The sequence below is a fragment of the Podarcis erhardii genome, assembly GCF_964252035.2.
Source record: "Podarcis erhardii genome assembly, chromosome: Z".
Classification (NCBI taxonomy): Eukaryota; Metazoa; Chordata; class Lepidosauria; order Squamata; family Lacertidae; genus Podarcis; species Podarcis erhardii.
Genome location: NC_138504.1, coordinates 12,143,439 through 12,162,835, shown reverse-complemented (window position 1 = coordinate 12,162,835; position 19,397 = coordinate 12,143,439). Strand labels below are relative to the sequence as shown.

General features: G+C 44.0%; 1 protein-coding gene across 3 annotated transcripts in view; it reads right to left on the bottom strand.

Annotated features, from left to right (window-relative positions):
* The window catches only part of GRIA3 (glutamate ionotropic receptor AMPA type subunit 3), a 213,384-nt gene that overhangs the window by 49,694 nt on the left and 144,293 nt on the right, over positions 1–19,397 (bottom strand). For all 3 annotated transcript variants that reach the window (XM_081847981.1, XM_081847980.1, XM_081847982.1), the window contains one exon: positions 10,287–10,485. In XM_081847981.1, the coding sequence (XP_081704107.1) occupies positions 10,287–10,485 (199 nt within the window). The remainder of the gene's footprint in view (positions 1–10,286; positions 10,486–19,397) is intronic.

Here is a 19,397-nt window from a genome sequence, read left to right as displayed (position 1 = left end):
TGCAAGGACTAGATGATCCTCAGGATCCCTTCCAACTCTACAGTTATATGATTCTAACCAGAAACAGTATCCATGCCTCTCTTCAGGAGCTTTTGGTATTGTTCTACAGTTCTCCACAAACAGGGGTTTTAAACTCTGACAAATATGAAAAATTAGAAAAGAGAAAGGATTCTTTGTGTTGATGAGGAGATGAGAGTTTGTTTGTCTTAAACTGAACCTGATATAAATGACATTACCAGGCAAGCTCACACCTCTCACTGAGTTTGTATACATACCTAAGGTACATATGTAAGAGTCTCGTTTATAATTATATTTTGGGAATGATTTGTGTTCTTATGTAGCTGAGTTTTTTAAAAAATAATTTTCTAGATGTCCCACGATCATATTATGAAATAGTTGTGTTCTGTCAGGAGTTGTTTCTTTTTGTTTTCCAATGTATTTCCTATCAAGAAAGAATTTGGTCTGGTGCTAGCAAATTTTTATTCTGAAATCGTGGCTCAGAGAACCACTGCTCTGAGCAATGGTGGTGCCAGGGAACAACCTCATTGCTGCCTTGGCCTAATGAGTGCCATTGCCTATGCCCTGCCTCCTGAACCACCTGGGGGCTGCATGCTGGTGATGAGCAGGCCCAGAGGCAAAAGTGGGTAGGTGGGTAGGCTGCATTCCAGCCAATCAAACTCAAAGAGGTTTCTACAACCCCCAACCCACAAACATCTCTTCAACTAGGCAAGCAAGAGCATTGTTGCAGTTCAAGGGCATTCCGGCCAGGCAAAAGCACCTGAGGAGCATGCCTGGTAAGGGGTGTGGCCTAAGGAGGGGCCATGTGGCCTAAGGAAATTCCCTAGGGCAAAATAAGAGAAGCCACCAGGTCTAAGATTCCCCAACCCTGCCAAGCTGCCTTCTATTCACTCCAACATGCACACACAGAGAGATGGAAAAAACAAGAACCAGCCCCAGTGCAGAGGCAAAGCTAGGCTTTATTTCACCCAGGTCAAAGATACAGTTTGGCATCACCCCACATGCACACACACAGGCTGGGAGCCTCAACGGCACCCCTCTGGAGGCTTCACCTGGGGCAAAAAACCCAGCTAGCCCCCTCTAGCTATAGCACCACCCAGTGATCTCGACCATGCCACGCAGACACTAACGTGGAAACTGGACTGCTCCATTCCAAGTCTCTCAAAGCCTCAGGTGAATTTGGACAGTTTTTGGGTTGTAGAAGGCAAGTCCTTTGGACATTAAGTAAGTAAGTAATTTAACAACTGTTGTTTTTGGGCTTTGACATGCATTTTGTCTGTTATCATTATATATATTAAAAATGCTGTTTCAGTCAGCAGCAAAAACCAGAAAGAAAGAAAGAAAGAAAGAAAGAAAGAAAGAAAGAAAGAAAGAAAGAATATTTTGGTGCCTTAAAGAATAACAAATTATGGTACAAGCTGGGGTGGGAAACCACAGGACATGGGGCCAAATGCGTCACTCCAGGCTCTCAGCACACTCCCCAGATCATGCTCCTCACCACAGATCCTGCTTTTTATCCTGACTGGAATGCATCCTTGAGTTCTGATACAGCTTTTTGAGTGACTTGATAAAGGATAGAGAGGACTGGATAAGTATGCTGTACAAAGCTATATTATATTTGTTGCTTTGCCCGCTTTTGCCTCTAGCCTCCCACCCCCACGGACATGTGGCCCCCAAAAGGCTGCCCAGAAGGCAATGCAGCCCCCAGGCCCAAAAAGGCTCCCATCCCCTGATACAAGCTTTCATATATTACATTCTACTCCATCCAATGCATTCAGAAAAACACTTCAAGCTTATGCTGTAATAATCAATGGTAGTCTTTAAAGTTCAGAAGGATTCTTTGCCATCCTAAATGAGGCATGTACAGAGCTGGACATCTCTTCTGTGAAAGGATCTACCATTCGTGATGTTTGTAAGCTTTATTTTTTTGATTTTTTTTTTTTGTAAAAATACCTATTATTCATTTAGGGCACCTCTTCAATCGTTCAAAAGGTCTTTCATCAATTAATAATCTAACCAATTCATCACCTGTACACTTGCGTCCCTACAGAGAAGCTATATATTTTCTTCTAACAAGCACCTATTCATGTGACACAGCAGTTATATAAAGTGGTACAGTAAGTTAGGGGGTGGGGGGAAGAATATGGAGCCTTAGCTATCTCAGGCAATGTCACTATCATTATCGCGTAGTTGTTCTCCCAAAAGTAGAACACGGAAACAGGGAGTGATTGCATTTCCCTGGGGCTCTGGCTGCTTTGCTCCAGTGATACATTCTCCTAGCTACCAAGTTAACCCGTTAGCTGAAGCTCTGCTGCAGTTTCACTTCAACAACTTTGCAATTCATGCTCTGCTCTCTGACCTGCACAAAGTCTCAGGTCTCACAGTTAGTGTCTTCTGCAAGCAAATATTCATGAGATAGTGAGTGAAATTTGCTCATGTGTGTGTTGCAAATCGCAATTAGAGGTTAAATGGAGTGGAGGGAAGATTTGCAGGATGCAAGTCAAAGGGGACCATTTATCAGCCATGCCAAATTTTGCTATGAAGATATACAAGATTTCACTTTAGGACCAGAAGTGGGCAGAAGTGCAGTAGTCTGGGATCACAGGAGGTCGAGGCCCTGTTACTATTTCTGCAGCAGGGCCCTAGTAGGGTCCCCATCTCCAGCAACCTAGAGATGCCCAATCAACATGAAAGAGGAAATTTGTAGCCACTGAAAAGGAATATTCTCACTCTTTGCACTAACTGAAGCCAGAGTGAAAGGAGCTGTGTGTAAAGAACACCAAATACTGTAGTGGTTTTTCCTGTATGCTCCAAAGTTAAGCTCTTGGCAATATTGAAAACACAAGATGCTTCAGTTTCAAGAAAACGGTGTGCAAGTTCTGCCACATACAATGGAACTTCAGGAAAACCACGTTACTCCAAAAGAAGATACTGGAACACTCCAAATCATTTGCCCATGTGCATATGCACGAAAAAGTAGATCTAGCTGGAAGGCAACATATGGAGATCTGCATTGGTCATTACAATGGATCTCTAATGATTATTCGTGTATAATCTTAGAAGATTGTATAATCTTAGAAGAGTGTGTGGCTGAGACTATAATGAAGTTACTCTGCACTTCTGAATTTGCCACTAAATTCTGTGAGTAGGGAACTTCAACCCCGGGGACTGAATGCAGGCCTCTAGACCCCTCTGTCTGGTACTTGGTATTTTCCACAGGTTGCACCCATTCCCTGGCCAAATTCCTTTCCCTGGCCTGATGTGCACCCTCTTTGAGTGTTTTTGCCTGACTAGAATGTGCCATTGAGATTCAATAATCGTTCTTGCTTGCTTAGAGGGAGGGTAGAGAGGTAACTAAAAGGTAAAGGTCTGTACCCCTGCCCGTACGGGCCAGTCGTGTCCGACTCTAGGGTTGTGCGCCCATCTCACTTAAGAGGCCGGGGGCCAGCGCTGTCCGAGGACACTTCTGGGTCATGTGGCCAGCGTGATGAAGCTGCTCTGGCGATCCTGCACCAGTGCAGCACACGGAAACGCCATTTACCTTCCCGCTATAAAGCGGTACCTATTTATCTACTTGCACTTTAAGGGTGTTTTCGAACTGGTAGGTGGGCAGGAGCTGGGACTGAACGGTGGGAACTCACCCCGCCGTGGGGATTCGAACCGCCGACCATGCAATCGGCAAGTCCTAGGCGCTGAGGTTTTACCCACAGCGCCACCCGCATCCCCTAGAGAGGTAACTAGCCTACTTTAATTGCTTCACCCACTTTTGCTTTTTGTCCTGCTCACCGCTGGTATGTGTCCCCTGGATGGTTGTATGGAAGAGAGTGTAACTGAAAAAGGTTCCCAACGCCCCAGAGTGCTAACTGGGTACAAGGGTCACTTGGATCTACTGGAATTATCAAAAACAAATGGCGACAACATGCTATATATATTTTTCTAATTATGGATTCCATCATCCTCTTGTTAATTCTGATGTACAGAAAGAATCAGATTCATTATGCAACTTTAACACAATACATTACATTATCCTAAACCCAATAGCAATGCATTCGGTTTTTAGTCATGCAATGTCCTGTCAAAACAACAACAACAACTATGTACTCCAAGGAGTTAAAGATGACATACATAGTTCTCTCCATTTTATCCTCACAATAACCCTGTGAGGTAGGTTAGGCTAAGGGTTACAGTCACTAGCCCGAGGTCAGCCAGGGAGCTTCATGGTTGAGTGGCGATTTGAACCCTGGTCTCCCAGGTCCTAATCCAACACACTAACCATGACACCACAGGAGCCTGCTAGATCAAGCCAATGGCGCCATTTAGTCCAGCATCCTGTTCTCACAGTGGCCAACATGGTGTCTGTGGGAAGACCACAAACAGAACCTGACAGCAATGGCACTCTCATCACTTGCAACTCCTAGCAACAGACATACAGACATACTGCATTGGATAGCAGAGGTAGAAGATCACCTCAGACATTTTGAAATAAAAGGGATTTTTATTTTTTTAGAATCAAGGATTACACTAAAAAGGCTAAAACATTCCCAGTGTCTATCCCATTGGGATAAAAAGCATTCCAGAATGTGGATAAAAGTGCACAAAACCCATTGACTGCCATTTATAGCACCACCCTTGTGTTGCATTGCTGCCTAGTGTTGCTAACTAGAAATAAGAAAAGAAAAGGAAAAAAAAGGTAAAGGACCCCTGGCAGTTAAGTCCAGTTGCAGACGACTCTGGGGTTGCAGCGCTCATCTCGCTTTACTGGCCAAGGGAGCTGACGTTTGTCCACAGACAGTTTTTCCAGGTCATGTGGCCAGCATGACTAAGTGGAATCCCTTGGTTGTCAGATAACTTGCAGCTGGGAAGCTACAGGAGCTTAGTAGCTATTTGAAGCATAAAGTATATTCTGCTGTGAAAATGTCACATACACAGATGAGAACACCATATCATGAGAACTCAGGGTGCATTTTTTTTTAAAGAATGGGAATGTTTGACCTATAAAGTTTGAGTCCTGCCAGCCACCAAACCATTATGACGGCTAGGGAAACAGTCAGCAGTATAAAACAGGTTGCTGGCTGGATGCCTACCAGTCCTGAAGCAGATGAAATTCATTACCATCTGCTCACATAAAATGAATTGCTGGTGTGATTCCACTTTCAAATAGTAAGTGTTCCCCATTTCATTAAAAACAACACCACAACATCAGTGACTAATACTTTGTGGCTTTGCTAATGAGGCCAAAGATTGGACTAACCTAGGCACCTCTCACCTGCACATGGCTAAGTGCCAGAGATTCTGGGACATGAACCAAGAACTTCATGTTCCAAGACCTTGCTGAGTGACTAATAATAATAATAATAAATTTTATTTATATCCCACCCTCCCCAGCCGAAGCCGGGCTCAGAGTGACTAACATCAAATGTATAACACAACAACAACAACAACAACAACAACAACAACAACAACAACAACAACAACAATATCTGTGCTCAGGCACCAGAATACTCCTCTCAGCACAGAAAGAAAGAGGAAGAGGACCGACAATAAGCAGAAAGGCGCAATCCAAACAACCAAAGGACTGGAGCATGTGTCATATGAGGAAAGGCTGAAGTGTTCATTGCTTTTTAGCTTGGAACAAAGGTGGTGTATAACAAGATGCAGGTTGAGAACAAGGGGTTAAGGCAAAAGAGTCCCCTCATGTCATGACTTTAGAACCTGGATGTGGTTGATCCAGTGAAACACAATGAAGTGCACCTCCACAGAATATGTAATTAATCTGTGGAGTGCAATGCCACAAGATGTGGTGATGGCCACCCACCCAAATGACTTTTAAAAAGGATTAGACAAATTCAGGGATTAAAATGAGCATCTGTTAACAGCTATCACCCATAGTGACTGTAAAGAACCTACAGGTTCAAAGGCAGTATCTGACTCAGTATCAATTGCTGGAAAGCAAGACTATGTGAGGCACAATTGCCTTCATGTTCTGGTCATAGGCTTCCAGGAGGCATCTACAGGATGCTGGGCACTATGAAACTTTACTGAATCATACCTGGGATCACAGGGATGCAGGTGTCACTGTGGTCTAAACCACAGAGCCCAGGTCCTGCTTACAGACCTTCTATTGGCATCTGGTTGGCCACTGTGAAAGATGGATGCTGGACTAGATGGGCCATTGGCCCAATCCAGCAGGCTCTTCTCATGTTCTAAAGCATTTGCACCCATCACTTGCTGCTGCTCTCAGGTTCTGTTTGCAGTCTTCCCTTAGGAGGATTCTGGACCCTTGGAGGCCTGCAAACAGGACCTGAGAGTTGCAGCACTCCCATTCCAATAACTGAGTATAAATAAATAAATTTAAAACCATAAAAAACTAGAAGCAAAACAATACATAGAAACAGAACTCACTGCATGATGAATGGATCCTATCTGAAGAGACAAGGGAGAGAACAGCCTCCCCTTCCCAAGTGCTGCCTTCCCAGTAGGGATCCTCCACCCCACACACCTGTAATGAATTGCTGTCAAATTCACAGTTCCCCCAATGGATCCTGGGAACTGTAGTTTCTAAGGGGGCTGGGAATTGTAGGGGTAAACTAAAGTTCCAAGGATTCTCCAAGGGGAAGCCCTGCGCTTTAAATGCCAGAGGTGCAAAACTGTGCTGTGCAGAAGGCATCTCTCCAGCAGCCCATGCTATGCAATCAAAGCAAATTCAATACACATGAGACTTCCCCCATTGAATCCTAGGGACTGTAGTTTGTTAAGGATTCTAGGAACTGTGAAGGATGAATTCTCATGCCTCTTTGAGGGAAGCCAGGATTGCTTAAAGGGGTACAACACTTCTTTAAATGTGTAGTATGGGTGCGACCCCCGTGTGCCTTTAAATATGGTATGAACACAGCCAAAGATACATAGTTGCATCTTTTGCTGCATCTTTAACCAAAGCATCTAGTTTGGTCCTCCAGGAGCAACCCCTTATGCCACAGGACAAACTGGATTATTATTATTATTGTTATTATTATTTGGGGGGCAATGGGACTTTCAAAAGCAGATGATGTGTGTGTGTGTGTGTGTGTGTCTAAATATAAATTAGAAAACCTTACTAAGTCTTTGTGTGGTGCTGTGGGTTAAATCACAGAGCCTAGGACTTGCTGATCAGAAAGTCGGCGGTTCGAATCCCCGCGATGGGGTGAGCTCCCATTGCTTGGTCCCTGCTCCTGCCAACCTAGCAGTTCGAAAGCATGTCGAAATGCAAGTAGATAAATAGGTACCGCTCCAGCGGGAAGGTAAACAGTATTTCCGTGCGCTGCTCTGGTTTGCCAGAAGCAGCTTAGTCATGACCCAGAAGCTGTATGCTGGCTCCCTCAGCCAATAAAGAGAGATGAGCGCCGCAACCCCAGAGTCGGTCATGACTGGACCTAATGGTCAGGGGTCCCTTTAACTTTACCAGGGATCACAATATTTCAACAAATCCCCAGGTAGTGCCAGGTGCGCCTTATCATCATCACCACCACCATCATCATCCTGTCTTTTCCCCTTATAAGGTCTCAAGGGTAACGGGGCAGTAATCAATGAATGAGTAATCAAGAAATAGAGTGTCACATTCTCCCATACCTAGTCAACAGAGCAAGACCTCCTGTCCAATGCATTTCAGCATCAGCCTGTTTCCTCAGCTCATGCTCAGGGATTAAGAACCAATGGCTCTTGAGAGGTTGTTGGGCTTCAGCACCCTTCAACCTCACCCAGCATGGCCAGTGGCTTGGGGCAATGGACGTTGCAGTTCCACAGCATCCCCACCCTTGCTTTAGCTCCTGCTTAAGCCCTAACTCTGGGCCCAGACCCAACCCAACTCTTCAACCCTCAGTGGACTCTTTATCTGAAAACGTTCCCTTTGGAATCCAAACACCCAAGGTTTTAGCCTGACTATGACCCCAAGTTGTAAGGTACATAAGTCCTTATTTTAGCTGTCGGAGAAGTTCCAAGTTATGCTGCCACAGTCAATTTCATCTCTCCCACCATCCCCCTCTCTTGATTGCACTAGATTTCCCTTTACATATTATTTAGAATTCCAGATGCATCTTCCTCCAAGAGACATAGCAATAAAGCACCCAGTTCTTTTAATTGTACATTGCAGCATTCAGATATTTAATGATTTCCTTTTTTTACACCTTGTAACAACACTTGCCTTTCATTACTTGAAAGAAAGGATTTCTTTTTAGATAAAAGAAGAGGGGGTGCATGCACCCCCATCTTTTCCTCTCTGCCAGCAATTGATCTTTTATAAACACACACAAAAAACACCTATCCCTTGAATCACAGTTTGAAGACAACAGAAGGGCCATAGCATCCAACTCTCTGGAGATGGAGATAGCAGATGAAAATAGACAGTTGCCAAAAGCATTAAGGAAGTATCCTTGAGTGTTTGCGGTGAGACTTTGTTGCACAGACTCCTAGATCTAGGATGCAGGAAGAACTGGAGAGATGGTGGGGGGAGGTTTTCTGCTAGTCACTCACTGCAGCTGTAGTCCAATAACACATGGATGACACCCCTGCATTAAACCATAGTTTATTGTAATGTTCACAATAAATGGGCATCACAGTAAACTATGCTTTAATGCAGGGGTATCCTCCAGATGTTGTTGGACTTCAACACTCATCATACCTAAGCATTAGTTATGCTGGCTGGGGCTGATGGGAGTTGGAGTCTAACAACATATGAAGAATACCATTTTGCCTATCCCTGGTATAATGCAATATTAATGAGATATGAGCCATCTTCCCTTCTCGTGCAACTGTGCATTGACTGCAAGCATTTCCTTTTAGCTTTGATTAACCACAGTTTAGTGTTGTGTCCAAGCCCTAAATTGTGGTTAATCTGAACTATGGTTTGCCAAAACAATCCAGCTGCCATGTCTCTCAAGTGGCTTGTTTCAAACAAGGCATAATTATGGCTCTCCACAGCTTGTTATTTTGGACAACATGACAAGCTGCAATTAATTGGGGGGGGGGGTAGCTCTCTGAGGAGAATAGCCTCCCAACAATTCTGAGCACTTTTTACAAATTACAGTTCCTGGGATTCTTTGTGGAAAGCCAAAGGTAGTTTGATACTGCCTTAAATGTATAGTGCAGATGGGGCTTAAGAGGGCTGGTTCAATCCTTTCTGCTTGTACTCCCAACTAATGAACTACAATCTCCGGCTTTGTGCTATGTTCAAATCAGTGTTCTTGTTTTGCTTTGCTCCAGCAAACCATAGTCAGTAAGCCAAGAACAAACCATGCATATTGTTGAGAGCAAAATAAACCATGGTCTCTGGTTCAGACCTAATGCTATGCCAGGGAACATGGTTTGTTGCCTATCCACATGAACAGGAAGGAGTGAAACAAGCCAGAAAGTCAATCCATTAATGAGGTCACTTAATTATGAAAAGGCTCCCTCTAAAACAAAATTACAGTGTACCATAACAGGCCTGCTACTGGAATGTTAAGCGTACTTACATATACAAAGATTCTTTTGAGACTTATCAGCATATAAGTAATCACGTCAAAAGGGGAGCAGAAATGTACCTGCTGGATCTTCCCTCTACCCTGAACAGGGCTTACACATCTACAGGAACATAGGAAGCTGCCTTGTACCAAGTGGTATGGTCCATCTACAACTCCGCTCATCCTTGGCAACTGGTCATGCGAGATGGCACTGATCTGAGCCCAGCATTGTCTAGAGGTCAGCACCATTTCTACCTATGTTGTCTGTTCTGAATGGCAGCTGCTTTCCAGAGTTTCAGTTAGGAGCCTTTTCTTCTTTACTGGGGATGCCAAATTTGAGCCTGGGACCTTCTTCAAGGAAGGTATGTAGAATCATAGACTCATGGAATCATAGAGTTGGAGAGCCATTTAGTCCAACCCCCTGAACATTTTTGCCCAATGTAGGTTTTGAGCCCAAGACCCTGAAATTAGGAGTCTCATACTTACTGACTGAGCTGCTCTGCTATTGAGCTAGGACCTTCTCCCTTACATCCATGGCCTCTCTCCATGAAACTTTTGCAGAGCTTTTAATTGCACACACAGTGCCTACATGCATCTAGGTTTTGTGCGCATAGATTACATTTATGTGTTAGGCTGAAGATGGAGCAGCTCCAGTAGCTGTAATCCTTCTCCACATACACAAACATGCTGAGAGAATAAAGGGTGATTGTGCTTCTTCTTTTTTAAAAATACTACTACTACTAATAATAATAATGAAATAGTTTAGCCATTGTAAGAAAAAACCAGGAAACTTACTCTAAAAAATTCTTTGGTTGAACCTGAATCCAGAGTTCCATAGGCTATTTCGGTCTGCTTAGCCAAGTCTTCAGCACTTTCTATGGGAGACACCATCCTTTCCACCGTAAGGAAGGCAGCAAGGTTGGCAGTGTAGGAAGAGATAATGATGAGGGTGAAGAACCACCAGACGCCGCCAACAATTCGCCCTGAGAGAGATCTAAGAAAGAGGAGATGAGGTTATATTGGTTATAAAAACAAGTCTTTGATCTTCTTTGAGAAGAGAAGATGTGTGTGTGAGAGAGAGAGAGAGAAAGAGAGGGAGAGAGAAAGAGAGGGAGAGAGCGAGCTAGACACCCATATTGGCATTAAAAGATGCCCCAACATCATCAATAATCATGGCATGAAAACCACCAGTGCCCAAACCCCCTATTATGCTGCACCTAATGGCTGACAATCCATTCACAGAGTGGGTAGAGGCAAGAGAGAAATAGATCTCACCATGGCTACTATCCTCTTCTGAGCAGAGCTCTGGCTGTCTTTAATCAATGCAAGGGTGGAACACCTGAGCATCTTTCCACATTGTATCTCTAGCCAAATTAACAGCTCATGTGCTGTGTCTGCTAATTCAACTCACCTGACTGAAGTGCTCTACTCCAGCAAGTCTATAGGCCAATCTAGGCACCCAATCATGAGAGAGTTAGGGTTAGGGAGGTGAGAACTGATTCCAAAATATGACCCCCATGCTATGGTGGAGCACCCCATCCACCCTCTGTTTGCTCTTGTTTCCATTCATTGTAACTATAGAACATGTGTGTGTTGTTAGCACGCATTGAACTCTAAAGAAAGTATGGCTTTGTGTGTGTGCATGTGCGTGTGCGTGTGTGTGTGTGTGTGTGTGTGTGTGTGTGTGTAAATACCTCTTCCACTCCACCTCTCTCTCTCTCTCTCTCTCTCTCCCTCTCATTATTCATACGCTACACTGAGCACATGTACAAGTTGCCTCTACATCTGCACATACGTTTGTGTGAACAAGTGTACTAGATTTGCACAACTCAACTACTGCATACACACAGGTATGCAGACTGCACATTTGTTGAAAGTCACATATGAAACACTCAGGGTGCACACCTCAACTATTTGCCTTACACTTGTTGAATGTAAATGGCCATTCTCTCTCTCTCTCACCCCCACCCCTACCTCCACAATATCCCCAATATACGCAACATTCATATACATCAGAGTCAAAATGAACTTGCTGCCAACAGTCCTTCCCTGAGAATGTCAACGGAAAGGAGGACTCATCTCCTCCTCCTCCTCTTTAACTCTCAGCTCCCTTCCTACCCACAGAGTTCTTTCTTCCTTGACTTCCCTCAGCCTCCCTACTTTCGCCACCTCTGACATCAACGCTGTTTCTAATTCTGGAGCTTTACTTGCTAGCTAGGTTGATCAGGTTGTCTGGACAATGCCTACGTTTACCGTATATATAAAAAAACTGCATGTGTGTAGGCTCTGCCTGCACGATCTGTTCCTTGCATATTTTTAGTGTACAGATTGCTTGTTCCACTTGTGCATGTGTAGGTTTTATAAAGACCTATGAGGGGGCAGGCCCAGTGGGAAATGGGCGGCCTCCTTCCCTCCATGCATTGTATGTATGTTGGTAGAAACATAGGAAGCTGCCTTTTGCCAAGTCGGACAATGGCTCAGTCTAGCTTAATATCACCCACACTGACTGTAAGACATAGCGTTTGCCAAGCCCTGCCGACTGGAGAAAACAATAATAGGCTAAATGCATCAATGTTTGACACAGTATGTGGCAGCATCAATTGTTTATGTATCGTATCTGAAAAGGTTGATGGTCATGCTTTAAATCATTTTTTTGGGAGGGGAGGATCAAAAAGGATATAGTAGCCATATCCCAGTACATTTCCAAGCACAATTCAAAGTGTTGGTGCAGACCTTTAAAGCCCTAAACAGCCTCGGCCCAGTATACCTGAAAGAGTGTCTCCACCCATCACTCAGCCCAGACACCGAGGTCTAGCTCCAAGGGCCTTCTGCTGGTTCCCTCGCTGTGAGATGTGAAGCTACAGAGAACCATCGCAGAGGGCCTTCTTGCTAGTGGCACCTGCCCTGTAGAATGCCCTCTCATCAGATGTCAGATAAACAACTATCTGACTTTTAGAAGACACCTGAAGGCAGCCCTGTTCAGGATGGTTTTTAAAGGTTGATGTTTTATTGTGTTTAAAATATTTTGTTGGGGGCCGCTCAGAGTGCCAGGGGCCACCCAGTCAGATGGGCAGATGATGATGATGATGATTAATAATAATAATAATAATATCTGTCAAAATGGGGGGGGGGACTGGGGGGAGGGAACAGTGGTGCAGTATGGGGTGGATGCAGGGAAGTGCAGCACCTGGACATTAGTCACAGAAGTGGCAATGACATTCATCAAACCACCAGAATCACTGACACTCCTTGCTCTGACAAGTGAATGAGGCTTTCGAGTTTGTCTGTGAGAACAGATTAGCAAAGAGGATGTCAGAGAATGATGAAAAGAACTAAACAGAGGCTAGGCACCTCTTTTCTTTGATGGGGTTCCTCCTTCAGTCCAGCAGTTTAAATTGTAACACTCATTGGCAAGATTAAATGCAATTCTAAATAAAAGCTAAAGGTTGTATTTCGGCTGGCTGAATATATTTAGTTAAAGCTCAATGTGTTTTATGGGTTGAACCAATGCTGTAAGAAGTAAGCCCACTGAACCTTCTCCCAAGAAACTCTGCAGAAGATTGTAGCCATGTTGATCTTACTTATATGGGTATTATTGGATCTTGCTGGGTGCTATGTTATAATTTTGGACTTGCATTTATGGGAAGAGGGGTGGGATATAGGGGCTGTTGTGATGAACTCCTACCTCTAAATTAACCACTACTACATCACTGGTGGGACGCGGGTGGCGCTGTGGGTTAAACCACAGAGCCTAGGACTTGCCAATCGGAAGGTTGGTGGTTTGAATCCCCGCGACGGGGTGAGCTCCCATTGCTCAGTCCCTACTCCTGCCAACCTAGCAGTTCGAAAGCACATCAAAGTGCAAGTAGATAAATAGGTATTGCTCTGGCAGGAAGGTAAATGGCATTTCCGTGCGCTGCTCTGGTTCGCCAGAAGCAGCTTAGTCATGCTGGCCACATGACCTGGAAGCTGTACACCGGCTCCCTCGGCCAATAAAGCGAGATGAGTGCCGCAACCCCAGAGTCGGTCACAACTGGACCTAATGGTCAGGGGTCCCTTTACCTTTACCTTTACATCACTGGTGGGGAGGAGGGAACACTGAGCATCCGTGGCAAAGCATCTGCATTGCATGCGGAAGGTCTCAGGTTCAACCTCCGGCATTTCTGGGAAACCCTAGACAGCCACCCCAGTCAGGGTAGACAATACTATGATAAATGGGCCAATGGTCTGATTTGGTGTAAGGCAGTTTCCTATTTCCATTCCTTTTAGTTCTTTTTTGAAGAAAACGTTTCAAAATGTGACTCACTATGGACCTTCCCCAATTACTATTTCTTTTGGTCATTTTATTCTGCTTAACAGGAGCACTTGTGCAATTTTAGAAATGAAATAACTGTTTTATATTGCCAGATTAAGCAAACATAAATGTAAAATATTCAGTGAATGGAAATATGTAATTTTTTGGAAAAAATATGTATCAGCAAGCTTTCTTGATCAGATCCTACTGGGACTTTGAGTATCTAAGTCTAACACAGAGAGACATGAGGAGATGTTCTGGTGTATTTTATGTTAATTGGAATTTGCATGTCTAAAACCCAATGTTCCAAAGCATGCATATTCCGCTTTAGCAATTGAGTCTCTGGCAGATTTCCATTTTAGCCAGCATTGTCCCGGAAGAGGACTGCAAATATTTAGTCACTTCATTCTCCCTAGCAAATTTATAAAAATGCAGAAGGAATTTATAATAAGCCAAGTCATTGTAAGAAAACTTTTTCTTCACCAGAAATCTAGAGATATGATTTTGCATTAGTTCACCGGGTGATGAAGGAAAAAAACAAAAACAAAAAAACCTTCTTTGCATCAGCCACTAGTGTATGGTTACCACACAATTCAGGAAGTATTACTCATGCATCAAATCAACACGTATTCAGGGGTTGGAACTGTGCTGGCTAGGCCCATCCCTGAAGTCATGCCAAATGTGTGTGCTTTGACATAGGTGGCTGAGAAGGAATATCCTTCATTGTGTACAGCTGGACTCATGAAGGATTCCACACAATATGGAACCCTGTTCAACCAATGATTCCCCCTTTACTGATGTTTGCATCAACATATGGGTGATGTGCATGGCCCCACTTCATAAAGGTAAAGGTAAAGGGACCCCTGACCATTAGGTCCAGTCATGACCGACTCTGGGGTTGCGGCGCTCATATCGCTTTACTGGTCGAGGGAGCCGGCGTACAGCTTCTGGGTCATGTGGCAGGCATGACTAAGCCGCTTCTGGCGAACCAGAGCAGCGCACGAAAACGCTGTTTACCTTCCCGCCGGAGCGGTACCTATTTATCTACTTGCACTTTGACGTGTTTTCGAACTGCTAGGTTGGCAGGAGCAGGGACCAAGCAACAGGAGCTCACCCCATTGTGTGGTTTTGAACTGCTGGCCTTCTGATCGGCAAGTCCTAGGCTCTGTAGTTTAACCCACAGCGCCAGCTGCGTCCCTCTTCATAGTCACTCATTAATTCAGCATGTGAGCTTTACTTTCTTAAATGCTTTATGTTGTGAGACTTTCCCTCCCTCAGTGTTCTAGTTATCATTGTTTGGTGCAGACCCCAGCCCAGTAAACCAGGGAGAGACTTACTTAAATTTGATTACAGATAGGTAGCTGTGTTGGTCTGCCATAGTCAAAACAAAACAAATTCCTTCCAGTAGCACCTTAAAGACCAACTAAGTCAGTTCTTGGTATGAGCTTTCGTGTGCATGCACACTTCTTCAGATACACACGAATGTATCTGAAGAAGTGTGCATGCACACGAAAGCTCATACCAAGAACTGACTTAGTTGGTCTTTAAGGTGCTACTGGAAGGAATTTGTTTTGTTTTAAATTTGATTAAACCACAAGAGTGGATACCCCTTATAGCTGCCCCTTCTCCACAGCAACCACCCACCCAAGAGCTATTGGTAACAGGGACAGAAGAGAGCACTCTGGAAACCAATTGGGCCCATAAGTCTCCAAGGGTGAATCCACTTAACTGGACTTCCACCCTGGTAGATGGATGGAAAACCTGTCATCAGAAAACCTACAGTGAGTAATGGCCTGACCATGATAAAAGAAGCACATCTCCCTCCTTCACTTTCAGAACACTGGAATCTAGGCCAGAATAGAATATCAAACCCAGTGTGTGACCTACAGTAATGACTTGTCCAAATTATATTGGGGTTGTATTCTCTTGGTCTTTGAGAAGACTATAAAGCTCAGAGCTTTCCCCAGTAGGATACTCATGGGCTCTCAAGTATATTGGGCTGTATTCAATGCTAGTCTGACTCAGAGTAGACCAATTGAAGCTAATAGGCATGACTAATTTCAGTTCCTTAGTTTTAATGGGTCTACTCTAAGTAGAAATTAGATGAAACCCATTATCTCTGCAACTTTAATTTGTGTGTGAGTTTAGCACAAAATGAACTGCATGCACAACAGATTTCAAATTAATGACACAGAACATAGACACATTGAGTTGGAGTGGACCCTGAGGATCATCTAGTCCAACTCCCTGCAATGCCAGAATATGCAGCAGATCGAATCTGCAACCTTGGCAGCACCATGCTCTAACCAACTGAGCTATCACACTATAATGATACCATCTGCAAGGAGTACCAATATTCTTCTGAACCCCAAATCCCTGCCCCCAAAAACAAACTTTAGGATTATAAAAGTCAGCGGTTTCCCCTCTCCTTCTAAATTGCACTTGTCCTCTCAATAGTATTTATGCAAAGTACACAGAATGGTCAGATACATGAAAATAAGCACAAAATCAATTGCAGTTAAGAGCGCCTTCCTCAACAAATGAACTTTAGCTGTTATCATGAAATCAAAGTAAATAGCATACCTTGAGAGGAAAATTTGAGTGGATGCATGTTAAAATAATAGCATGTTAACAACAAGGACAAAACAGACGCATTTTTATGCAACAGTTACATTATATTTACAGAACATTTACTCAGTCTTTAATGGGAACATCGTGAATGTTTAACTATACTCTTGACTACAAATTATGCATCTCTCTGTCTTAGACAAATTCTCATTAGGCACTCTAATACTGGAGCACTTTTAATCCCACTTACTTCTGTTGAAGTCAGTTGGCATGATTCTTGATGACCACAAAGTATTCCTGTAGCTGGTTTGTTTTTTGGAAAGGACAAAGATCTAGAGATGCAGGCTGGGATCTAAAGTGCTGTGTAAAGAGATTTTTAGGTGTGAGGGGAAAATGCTGGCTGTCTTTGGTTTTCTCATATCAGTAGCCATGGAGATTTTCCATCCCACTGAGATTCCTGTTTGCTTGTTTATGTTCTTTAAGCATTTTAAAGTATCTACCAACTTTCTAAAAGGATTAGGAAAATTCCTTCAGGGTCAGACTAACAGTTTCTAGCTGCTGAGTTGGCTATGTTCTACCTCCTCTTGTTGGAATCACTATGCTTCTGAAAGCCAGTTGTTGGGAACTGCAGGGGGGGGGGAGTTTTGCCCAGGTCCTGCTTACAGACCTTCTATTGGCATCTGGCTGACCACTGTGAAAGACAGATGCTGGACTAGATGGGCCATTGGCCCAGTCCAGCAGGCTCTTCTCATGTTCTAAAGCATTTGCACCCATCATTTGCTGCTGCTCTCAGGTTCTGTTTGCAGTCTTCCCTTAGGAGGATTCTGGACCCTTGGAGGCCTACAAACAGGACCTGAGAGTTGCAGCACTCCCATTCCAATAACTTGAGTATAAATAAATAAATTTAAAACCATGAAAAACTAGAAGCAAAACAATACATAGAAACAGAACTCACTGCATGATGAATGGATCCTATCTGAAGAGACAAGGGAGAGAACAGCCTCCCCTTCCCAAGTGCTGCCTTCCCAGTAGGGATCCTCCACCCCACACACCTGTAATGAATTGCTGTCAAATTCACAGTTCCCCCAATGGATCCTGGGAACTGTAGTTTCTAAGGGGGCTGGGAATTGTAGGGGTAAACTAAAGTTCCAAGGATTCTCCAAGGGGAAGCCCTGCGCTTTAAATGCCAGAGGTGCAGAACTGTGCTGTGCAGAAGGCATCTCTCCAGCAGCCCATGCTATGCAATCAAAGCAAATTCAATACACATGAGACTTCCCCCATTGAATCCTAGGGACTGTAGTTTGTTAAGGATTCTAGGAACTGTGAAGGATGAATTCTCATGCCTCTTTGAGGGAAGCCAGGATTGCTTAAAGGGGTACAACACTTCTTTAAATGTGTAGTATGGGTGCGACCCCTGTGTGCCTTTAAATATGGTATGAACACAGCCAAAGATACATAGTTGCATCTTTTGCTGCATCTTTAACCAAAGCATCTAGTTTGGTCCTCCAGGAGCAACCCCTTATGCCACAGGACAAACTGGATTATTATTGTTATTATTATTTGGGGGGCAATGGAACTTTCAAAAGCAGATGGTAAGTGTGTGTGTGTCTAAATATAAATTAGAAAACCTTACTAAGTCTTTGAGTGGCGCTGTGGGTTAAACCACAGAGCCTAGGACTTGCTGATCAGAAGGTTGGAGGTTCGAATCCCCGCAATGGGGTGAGCTCCCATTGCTTGGTCTCTGCTTCTGCCAACCTAGCAGTTCGAAAGCACGTCAAAGAGCAAGTAGATAAATAGGTACCACTCCGGAGGGAAGGTAAACGGCGCTTCCGTGCACTGCTCTGCTTCGCCAGAAGTGGCTTAGTCATGCTGGCCACATGACCCGGAAGCTGTACGCCAGCTCCCTCGGCGAATAAAGCAAGATGAGCGCCGCAACCTCAGAGTTGGTCACGACTGGACCTAATGGTCAGGGGTCCTTTTACCTTTTACCTTAAAGTGGTTCCATAGATCCATGGCACTTACTGCAGGGACAGCACTATGGAGTGCCTTGGATCCTGGTGGGGCCTTAAAAATATTTTCTTTCACTGAGCATAATGTGCATCCATCACCTACATGAACTCTGGAAAGGGAGGTAACACCATAGAAAAAAGAAGCAAACCTTGGTGTACAGGCATCGGCAGTTGACATAGCCAGGCATTTGTCAAGGGCCCACACCCAAGCAGGAGGCTGATTGACAAGAGTCCCCTGGACCTGCCACAATCAGGATCTCCTGATAAGGACCATCTGTGTAAGTAGGAGGACCTCATTCCTTGGACAATGTGATGTGTTGCTAGCAGGAAAGGGCATATAATTACATCGTCAGGGCAGATATGATCTATGACAAGATCTCCCAACTTGCTTCTCTCTTACAACTGCTTCATTGCCATGTCACCTTGAGTGTGGGACACACACCTATGTGAATTAATTGACACTAACCCAGGAAATATGCCACAATTAGAACATAATCACTTGGGAAACACAGGTGTTACATGGGGATGCTTGAGTCCATGCTTATGTCCTGGCAAAACAAATTGAAACTGGATAGTTTGAAGCAAGCAGACTCATACAATGCTTTGAATTATTATTATTATTATTATTATTATTATTATTATTATTATTATTATTATTTTAGAGCAGTGAACATCAGACCTGTCTTCTGTTCCTTTGACATGAATGCAATCCAGAGAGAAAGTAGTCAACTCATTTAGCTTGCTGCTCAAAACAAGTTGGAAATTGTTTTGCAGGTTGGGTAAGTACTTCCAGTGAAACAGATGGACATAATCTGGTTTAGCTCCCTCATGGCCAGGCAAGACCCTTTGTGGGATGTTGTATCCATGTACGTTCCTACTTCCCACATCATTGCATGGGAGAGAGGAACAGCTGAATGGGTCTTAAGGCCATTTCACATAGTGAACAGAAGAAAGCCTTGGGTGTACAACCCAGGCTGGCATCAATAGTCAGACATCTGACAAGAGCCCACATCCAGGCAGGAGGCTGCTGGACAA